We start from the raw sequence: 10,450 nt of genomic DNA on the forward strand, positions 1-10,450 counted from the left end.
CGTGTTTCATTCTATGGTGCATAGCGTTACTCTGAGTCAGAGCCAACTCCTTGGCATCTAACAACAACAACATGTTTGGCTGTGAGTAAGGACCATAATCTCTATTACACCAGAAAGCCTAGTCTTTGTTGTTATTGTTAATATTTTGACTTTTGTTCCAGTTCTTTCACTCCATCCAAAACCTTCTATTGTAATTGCTTTCAGAGTACTTGGTAGTGGTAACCAGGCACCATCTTGTTCTTCCCATCTCTGGCTGTGATTTGAATGGCCCTAAATGTGGAGCTGTAGGATAAGCACTGGACTGATAATTACAAGGCTGGCAGTTCAAATCCACAAACCCTGTTCCTCTGAAACCCTATGTGGGGTTGCTAAGAGTTAGAACCAGCTCTAAGGAACTTAGCAACAACAATCTTTTGGACTAATTGTTTCCATGCATCTTTGATTTTCTTCATTCTTCTTTGCTCCAGAAAGAAGAGCAACCGGGAGAGACTACTAGTTGCACCTTGATGGTGGTGGTGGTTATGTGCTGTGGAGCCAGTTCCCACTCATAGCGACCCTGTACAGGGTTTCTGAGGCTGTAAATCTTTATGGAAGCAGAAAGCCTCATCTATTCTCCCGTGCAACAACTAGTAGTTTCAAACTGCTGACCCTGAGGTTAGCAGCCCGATTTGTAACCACTACGCTACCACAACTTCTTTAGTTGCACCTTAGATAGCCGCTTATGAGCTTTAAAAAACCTGCTGCTGCTCACCAAAGTAGGATGTAGAACATTGTCTTTGTGGACTCTATTATACCAATTGACCTTGATGTTCCCTGGGACCCTGGGTCTTGAGTCCCAGGCCCAGCCACTCAAGTAGTGGGGTTCTTCACAACCATCCAGCGTAGGGGAAGAAACTTGTGTGGAGCAACGACTGCACAGCTGCCACCCACTGTGCTCTCCTAAGGCTGGCGCTGCCCCGAGCACACGCTGAGGTCACTTTTGTGGTCCGCTTCCCTTCTAGAGCGATCGGAGCACTTTTGTGGTCCGCTTCCCTTCTAGAGTGATCGGAGCGGTGCCTCTCTCATCCTGCTTTCAGAGAACTGAGACGAATGAGCGAGCGCCGAGACGAATGAGCGAGCGCGGAGCATGGTCTCGCTGTCCTGCTGCCGCCCTCCTGTGGCCGCTGTGAGGCGACCTCCCGGCCGTGCTGGGAGGGGGGCGGCCCACTCCTCTGCTGGTGACATCACCGCATTCCCGTCCTCGGCTCCTCCCGCAGCGGCGCCTGCAGCCGCAGTGACAGGCGAGCCGGGCCCGGTGGCGGAGAGGAAGTGCGGCGGCCGCGCAGAGCCCGTCCCTGCCGAGGCCGGCTGCCCCGGGCGGCTCAGGAGGCAGTGTCGCCGCCGCCGGCGCACGCCGGGCACGAGCCAGGCCGAGTCCAGCGCCAGGCGGAGGCTGCAGCGGAATCGCGGGGAAAATGGCTGATGACTTTGGCTTCTTCTCGTCATCGGAGAGCGGGGCCCCAGAGACGGCTGAGGAGGACCCTGCGGCCGCCTTTCTGGCCCAGCAGGAGAGCGAGATCGCGGGCATAGAGAATGACGAGGGCTTTGGGGCACCTGCTGGCGTCCAGGCGGTCCCTGCGCAGCTGGGACCTGTGAGTGGCGGTGAGTCAGCTTGGGGCCTTGGGGCTCAGGGTTGGGACTCACCCCCGGGTTCTCCGGCCACCGGCCAGGGGGCTGCCTCTGGTGCCGCTGGCCGGCCAGGAGCATGCGGGCCGGAGGTGGGTGGGGAGGATGATGTCCTGTGAATGTGGAACCAGGGTTGAATGAGGGGTGGGAGGAGGACCAGGAAGGCTCTTCTCTGAGGATCTCGAAGCTGAGGGCTGAGCTGAGCCCCGCCTGAACTGAGGATCTAGTGACTCTTGGGACAAGAATTCGGTCATGACATTTCATCCCCAGGCCAGTTCCACACTGCTCTGGAATCTAACACCAGCCCAGTCCGGGGAGTTCCTCCTGAACATGGGGCAACCTGGGCCAGACGCGAAGCTGAGCTGGACAGGTGTGCCGCAGGATGTAGAACTTTCCACTCCTCAGGTCTAACATTTGGAAACTGAGAAAGCAGGGAAAACGGGGTGCTGTGTGAATTCACAAATCTTCTTTGGTGGTCTGCTGCTATCCTGTAGCCACCGGGCTAAGCACTTTGCTTTCATTTAATTATTTCATGTGCTTACTTATACCCATTTCAGATATGGAAAAACTGAGGCTCAAAGAGGTACAATGTAAAGAGCCCTGGTAATGAGTAGTGCGTTTTGAGTTGGCCTGCTAACTGCAACTCACTAGTTCAAATCTGACAGTTGCTCCTGGGAAGAAAGATGAAGCTTTCTGCTCCCTCGTAAATTTACAGCCTTGGAAAGCCTATACAAGGTAGGGATGAGTCTGGACCAATTCAGTGGTACACCACTATCGCCACCAACACGAAAGAGGTGCAATGGCAGATCCAGGATTTAACTCTAAGCCCTCTCCACCAGACCAATTGGTCTTTCTATGTGTTTGGCTCTGGGTTAGACACTCACTGGGGGCAGGGGCACAGGCACAAAGAGGCATCTGTCAGATCTAGTCCTACCCACCCAGGGGTTTGTCTAACTCACTGATTTTTCAAAGGTGGTCAGGGCTAGTATAGTTGACTTCAGACCTCTGGGTTCAGGGCCTGGTGGTTCCTGTGAAAGCATGTTTATCAGTGATGCTTCTGCTCTGGTTCTGGCTTGAAGGAACAATTTCTTAAAATATCTGGAAAAAAAACCTATCACCTTAATGGGCGCATCAAAAACAGCTCTTATTTCCTGTGTATTTTATCACTGTAATTTTGTGGGTTTGTTGGAGTAAGTGGTGCTTCACAGTAAAAAAAAAAAAAAAAAAGTTTACAAGGCTTTTTATAGTCATGTTTATATTCATTCAACTGTTTGAGGACCTACTGTTTGCCAGGTCCATTGGAGATACAGACAAAAATAAAACTGTTCCTGTGACTGATGAGTTTGAAGCATCTCTGTATGCTCTTAAAACCGGAGGCCCGGAGATCATTGGAAGATGGTTGGAAGACCCATAACAAGGCAGCCACAATGGGTTCAAACATAACAACAATTTTGAGGACAGCACAGGACTGGGCAGTGTTTTGTTCTGTTGTGCATAGAGTCGCTATGAGTCAGTACCAATTCGAAGGTAGCTAAAAACAACAACAGAGAACTCAAGTATCTTGCCCAAAGTCACACAGCCAGTAAGTGACAGATCTGGAACTTGATGATCGGCCTCCCAACTCTGAGCTTTATGCTCTTTCGATTGCTGTGGAATTCTCTTTGAGAGGTGATGGAATAGGGAGAGAGACATCTTTTGCTACCCAAACAAGCCAGCCAATGGAGGTCTTCCCAAGCAGCAGTCCCCCTACCTGTCCAAAGAAATCAATAGGAAATGCCCAACTGCATTCACACACCAGTATTCATTTGTTCATAGTGTCTCCTTGAGAGTACCCCTTGTCCCAGCCTAGCTTGGGGAAGGCTTTGCTGGGGAGGAGCTGATGTTAGAACTCCATAAGAGAAGGACAAATTCAGCACAGGCTGAAGGCAGTCAGAAGCACCTGCAAGTTGAGCAAGTATGGCCTCTCCTAGAACAATGGGGCTCCAGGGACTGACAGCCTGGGTGGGAGCTTCCTTCTCTGGCTAGGGTGGGGCACGGATTATATTCAGACTCAGGATGGCAGGGAGAGAAGCAATGGCCTGCTCCTTTATTTCTGGAAGCGGCCAGGGACATGTCCTCTGAGGATGAATATCTCCCTGCCTCCCACCTCTGAAGCTGCAAATGAGCCACTACTCTTTAAGTGGGGCGTAGGAGACAGGCAGGTAGGTATTATAGGGTGGTGGCTGAATAGGGGGACGAATAAGATAGAATTGTTGTGGCCTTTCTAGACCCAGGTGGTGCTGAGCTGGCACATGCTCCTCTCCTGACCAGCAATGAGTGCCAGGAGCTTGGATAAAAAAAACAAAAACAAACCAGTTGACATCGAGTTGATTTTGGCTCATAGCAAAACTGTGTGAGTCAGAGTAGAATACACAGGGTTTTTTGAAGGCAAATCTTTCAGATGTAGATTGCCAGACCTTTCTTCCAAGGTGCTCCTAAGTGAACCTGAACTTCCCAACTTTTGGTTGGCAGGTGAGCATGTTAACTGTTTGCTACACATGGGTACTCAATAATGACTCACAGTGACCCTTTAGAACAGAGTAGAACTGCTCCATAGGGTTTCTGAGATTTATATAAATCTTTACAGGATCAGAAAGCTTCATCTTTCTCCCAGGGAGTGATTGGTAGGTTTGAACCACTGACCTGGTTAGCAGTCCAATGCTTAACCTGCTATAACACCAAGACTCCTTAGAGTCTAGTTGTTGTTGTCAAGTGCTGTCGAGTTGGTTCTGACTTATAGTGACCCAGTATAGTGTTTACCAAGGAGCTGGTAGTAGATTTGAACTACCAACCTTGTGGTTAGCAGTTCAGTGCTTATCATATAGCACCACACCAGGACTCCTAGAGTCTAGATGGTTGTTGTTTGTTGTTGTTAAGTGCTGTTGAGTTGGTTCCAACTCATAGCAATCCTGTATAGTGTTTCCGAGGAGCAGCTGGTGACAAACAGTGCCTTGGCCTGCACAGAGGTGGTGGAAGTGGGCTCTGAGCAGCTGTTAATGAACCTCTCTGGAGTTACCTTGTCTCTGGTCACAGAGAGCTTCTGCACTAGTGCCCTGACAGTAGGCCCCCAGGTGTCCCTGGGGAAAGAAGTCTCAGGTTTAGGGCACAGCCGCACTGAGTCTGTCCTTTTGGATGGTAGCTGTGGCCAGTCTGAGCCATGAACACTTTGTTTCCATTCATCGGCCTTGGGTAGGGCCAAAAGGTTTACATTTTCACACCCAGATTTCTCAGCGCCACGCCTGACTCTGCCCTTGACTTGCCCAGTCAGTTCAGGGCAAGTCCATTTCTCCTGCCTCAATAAATTGACAGTAATATTATGGATCCTCTCTGCCTCTGTTCCAAAATGGACAAAGGGTCTGAGGGAAGTAACACCCCTAGGATTATCTCTGGGACTTCTAGGAGCTGGGCCAGGATTTCTGATTATAGATGTGCATCAGCCATAAGTCTGTGTGTTTGAGCGGCAGGGAGGCTGGGTGAGGAATTCCCAAAAATGGCTGAGACTGAGTTAGGAAGATGCCTCATTTCCAGGAACATGCATAGTTCTGAAAGACTGGAGCACAGGGACTTTTGGAAGACCAGGGCCTGACTTGGGGGTGGGGTCCACCTTCTAAACCAGAAAGATCAAGCCTACATAATGACATCATGGTGAGGAGGGACCTAGTAGAGGGATGCCACAGAAGAGACGACTCTTTGCAGAAGATGCTGACTTATAGGGACCAGGCCACCCATGCTGGAGTAACCTACAATTCTATTTAGCTAGAATGAGTGTGGGTCACACTCACATAGTGGATCAGAATCAATCACTTCAACTCTGAAAACAAAGCCAATAATAATTCATATCAACTGGGAATTATTCCCGTGGGATTAGGTATCCCTTCCTCCAGGTACCAGGCTGACAGCATTGTTATCTGGTTGAGAAAGAGATTTTTGTTCTCGTGTGGTAATCTCATGTGGTAATCTCATGTGTCCTCCTGTGACTCTACCCGGAGGTATTGCAGTTTCGGAGAGGTCTTGCAGGTAACAGTGGCCTCAAAAAGCATTTCAATTTCCAATTTGCCAACAGTTCCTGCTTACCTATTCTGTGCAGGTACCCTGGTTGTTTAGTGCCATCAAGTTGGTTCCAACCCATGGCGACCTGCTTGAACCACTGACCTTGTGGCTCAAATGACTTTACAGTCCAGCACATTAACCCACAACGCCGCACTGGGACTCCACATGCGCCTTTAGGAGCTGAGGAAGATACATGACCTAATAAGAGAGTTGAGGGCCCACGGGGTCACAAGTCACTACATAAGCAGATGGTGAATGTTCTTGATATTCCAGAATACCTCAGAGGGGAGAACTTCCATCTATCCCTAAGAAAGTAGGGTAATGTGTGAGCTGGGACCCAAAAGATGGGGGAAGGAGGAAGTAAGGTATAGGGTGGCAAGTGTGTGTTTGGAGAAGGGAAAACTAGAATTTAGGATTTGAGAGAGGTACTGGTAGGAAGTGAGGCAGGAAAAGTGGGCAGGGCCAGTCTGTGAAAACCTTCCTGTGCTCTGCATTCATCAAATATTTACTGAGCCTTGATTCTGTGCCAGGCACTGTTCTAGGTGCTGGGATTAAGCAGTAGCCAAAACAAAATCCCTGTCTTCATAAAGGGACTATTCAAGTGGGGAAGACAGACAATAGACATTGACGTAGATAAACATGTCAGGCTTTGGGGAAGGAGGATGATGGAAGAGGAATACATGTGGGGAGGAAAACCCTTAATAAGACTGAAGCAAGTGAAGGAGTGGAGCAGCATTCCAGACAGAGGGAATAGTTGGTGTTGTTGTCAAGTGCTGTTGAGTCGACTCTGACTCTGTAGTATCAGCACTGTAGGATCACTGTGAACCACAAGGACAACAGTTCAAACCCACCAGCTATTCCTTGGAAACCCTGTACAGGGTCGCTTTGAGTCAGAACCGACTCGATGGCATTTCACAACTACAACACAGGGTTTCCAAGGAGCAGTTCCCAGTTGTCATGGTTCCTAGTCCAGTGCTACAATGCCACACCAGGAGCAGCTGTAAAGTTTCCATGGTAGGGCCCATGAAAGTGGATTTCTTTTTATTATATTCTTAATTAGAGGAGAAACATAAGCAAGTTCATGTTTTGTTTTTTCAAAAAGTATCTGTGGTGTCAGTTGGTTTGAAAGAGGTTATGAGGGTAAAGCTGGAGTCCGAGAAGCTTATGAATGGGCAAAAGCCATCCATCCATCCATCCATCCATCCATCCATCCATCCATCCATCCATTCATTCATTCATTCATTCATTTCCTTTATCTATTTAACAAATAATTATTGAGCTCTAATCAATCAGTGGGCTGGGGAATGGGTGAGAGAGTGGAGGGCAACTTTGAGGGTCACTATTGTAGCAGAAGACAAAGGAATTTGTAAATAATTAGCTGTCAGGGAAGTGGCCTGGGAGGAGCCACTGGTAATGGCAAAAAGAAATCTTTCTGGGAGGGGCAGAAGGAGAAAAAAATAGGGCAAGTGCTGCCTGGTAGGGACTGTGATTCCTGCTCTCCCAGATGGAGCAGTTACTTGAGGGACAGGCAGGGACACGCAGCCCCTCACTTCTTTGCCCTTCAGACCCCGCCCTCAGCCTACAGCTCCTCTGCCTACTTCCTAGGCATAGGCTCCACAGACAGGCCATTCCCAGTCTCGGCCGTGAGTAAATTAATTTCAGGTAGGTAAGGAGCTATTACTGGCTGGGTGACCTTGGGCAATCACGTATCCTCTCTGAATATCAGCTTAAGAATCTGGAAAATGGGTTGATAACATCTTCATCACTGAGAAGCTGTGAAAATCAAATGTAGTAATGATTGTAGGAAGACTTTCTGATTAAGCGTGTTATTTATGTATCTACTAGGTCTGTGTGTGATGTGTGTGCCTCAATATATACAGGGGCTTGTTATAGCAGCAGTAGGCTCAGGTGCTAAGGTAGTATCATTCCATGCTCACTGTAAGTGAAGCCATGAGTAATGCTGACTCCTTGTTCTTTTTTTCTAGTTGGTTCTGAGGACATGGGGACCACAGTCAATGGAGACATGTTTCAGGTAAGCAAGATGCTGTCTTCCTGGTGGTGGGGACCAACAGCCTGAATCTCCAGGATCTCTTGTTGTTGGTGTAGGGAGGTTTAGGCTCCAGTGATTTTTTTTTTTTTTATTATTATCAATTTCAATCATAGAACAGCATATGATCATTGTAAATTGCTTAAATGGTAATATTCTTTTAGATTTAATACTAACCACAAAATTGTTTTATAAAATCTTTCTACACTGAATTACAACATGATGAGTTACAGCGTTATTAATTAACTGAGTGGAAGTCTTCTTTGGCTTTTCCCCTGTTGCTGCACTGGGTCGAACATAAGGAAAGGGGGTTGACTTGCTTTTTTTCATATAGAGGGAGGGGGATAAAGAATAGGGACTATTGGAGACATAGAGACAGAGACCCCTTGTTGATGTCAGACTTTGTGGCCCACACTGGACTGAAGGAAACACAATCCTGCTCACACCTGCCTCATTGGTGGGAGGACGAATTGACTGGACCGCATGCTCTCCAACAAATGGGAAGACCTTTCCAACTAGAGACTCTAGTTCTTGGAATTTGCCCTGAGGAAGTAATTGGATGAATACACCCGGATTCTTTGTAGGATTATGTATAACCACCAACTAGTTGCCATGGAGTCAATTCTGACTCATGGTGACCCCATGTGTGTTAGAGTAGAACAGTGCTCCAATAGCGCTTTTTCAGAAGTAGCTTGCCAGACCTTTTATCCGAAGCCTCTCTGGGCAGACTCAGACCTCTAACCTTTTGGTTAGCAGCCATGTGTATTAACAGTTTGCACCACCCAGAGACTCCAAGATTATCTATAGTAATCCATAAACTAGAAACAATTTAAGTGTCTAGCATCAGGGGATTGGGACGGTGTCTTAGTTATCTAGTGTTACTGTAACCAGGACGTCCTGGTGTGGCACTAAAAAATAAGCACTGGGCCGCAAGGTTGGTTTGAACAGTAAGGTCAGCAGTTGTAATCCACGAGCTACTCCTTGGGAAACTAAATCAGAACTGACCCGAAGGTATTTAACAACACTACCACAGAAATCCCACAAGTGGCTGGCTTTAGCACACTGAGATGTATTATCTCGCAGGTTAGGAGGCTGGAAGGCTGAATTTAGGGCGCCAGTTCTAGACGAAGGCGTTCTCTCTGTCAGCTCTAGGGGAAGGTCCTTGTCTTCTTTTAACATCTGTGGGCCGGTGTCCCTTGGAGATCTCCATACGTCTTGGCATCAGTCTTCCCCTGGGTCTAGGAGGTTCATGGCACAGGAATTCTGGTGCAGGAATTCAATCCCAGCTCATCTTTCTTGGTGGTATTGAGGTCCTTCTGGTCTCTGCTTGATTGTTTAATCCTTTTTATAAATCAAGAAAGACTGACACAAAATACAACCTAATCCTATAGATTAATCCTAAAGAAGGATTAAATAAATAAACAGTCTAAGATGGTAGATCGGGTAGACACAGAATACTGGACCAAGCAGGCTCAGGGGATGGTGCCAGAACTCTGAACCACATATAAAGGAATATTTAGAAGCTTGGAAGGCTTACAGCTAGGAGAATTTGTAGGAGAATCAAGAAATCCATTGATTTCTAATTCAAGATGCTCGGCTACTCCCGGAGCCTCCATCTTGGGAGAAACCAAGCTGGAGAAGGATCAGAACAGTCACGGACGCCTGACAGAACTTCAGAGATAAAGGTGTGGGCATTCTTATTTTTGGTATCTGTTTATGGGTCTCTTGCTGTCTGTGCGCCTCCATTCTGGTGACTAGAGGGGATGCCTGAGCGAATGGACACCCCAAGCCCTCCCCTGGAGGGTTCTACTACACATGTGCACAGATCTCCTCGAAATTTAAACTGACAATTTCCACTTAAAACCAAACTGCCACCACTTATCTGTCAGTTTGTCGTACTATGGTGGCTTTTGACTTGCTGTGATTCTGGAAGCTATGCCACCAGTATTTTAAATACCCGCAGGGTCACCCATGGGGGACAGGTTTCAGAAGAGCTTCCAGACAAAGAGTGACAAACTACTTCCAAATCTTTAGTCACTGAAAACCTTATGAATAGCAGAGAAACACTGTCAGATATCGTGCCAGAAAATGAGGCCCTCAAGTTGGAAGGCACTCAAAATGCAACTGGGGAAGAGCTGTCTCCTCAAAGTAGAGTTGACCCCGATAATGCGAATGGAGTAAAGCCCATGGGAGAAAAGCCTGTGGGAACTTCATTTTCTGATGGAGCACAACTCAAAATGAAGAGAAACAGCTGTAAATATCCAATGAAAATCGGAACATGGAATGTACAAAGTAGGAATCTGGGAAAATTGCAAGTTGTCAAAAATGAAATGGAAGGCATAAACATCCATATCGTAGCCATTAGTGAGCTGAAATGCACTAGTATTGGCCATTTTCAATCTGATAACCACATGGTTTACAATGCCAGGAATGATAAATTAAAGAGGAATGGTGTTGCATTCATCATCAAAAAGAAAATATCCAAATCAGTCATGAGGTACAACGCTGTCTGTGATAGGATAATATCCATGCGCCTCTAGGGAAGCCCAGTTAATACCACTATTATTGAAATTTACGCACCAAGCACTAAAGTCAGTGAAGATGAAATAGAAGAATTCTACCAACTTCTTCAATCTGAAATTGATCAAA

The 10,450-nt window shown here is 47.3% G+C and overlaps 1 protein-coding gene across 2 annotated transcripts in view; it reads left to right on the forward strand.

The window, feature by feature from the left end:
* Nucleotides 1-1,454: 1,454 nt before the first annotated feature.
* The window catches only part of CLTB (clathrin, light chain B), a 31,158-nt gene continuing 22,162 nt past the window's right edge, over nucleotides 1,455-10,450 (forward strand). For both annotated transcript variants that reach the window (XM_006873472.1, XM_006873473.1), the window contains exons 1-2: nucleotides 1,455-1,641; nucleotides 7,740-7,786. In XM_006873472.1, coding sequence (XP_006873534.1) covers nucleotides 1,455-1,641; nucleotides 7,740-7,786 — 234 coding nt within the window. The remainder of the gene's footprint in view (nucleotides 1,642-7,739; nucleotides 7,787-10,450) is intronic.

Source organism: Chrysochloris asiatica, unplaced genomic scaffold (assembly GCF_000296735.1).
Source record: "Chrysochloris asiatica unplaced genomic scaffold, ChrAsi1.0 scaffold00242, whole genome shotgun sequence".
NCBI classification, from domain to species: domain Eukaryota; kingdom Metazoa; phylum Chordata; class Mammalia; order Afrosoricida; family Chrysochloridae; genus Chrysochloris; species Chrysochloris asiatica.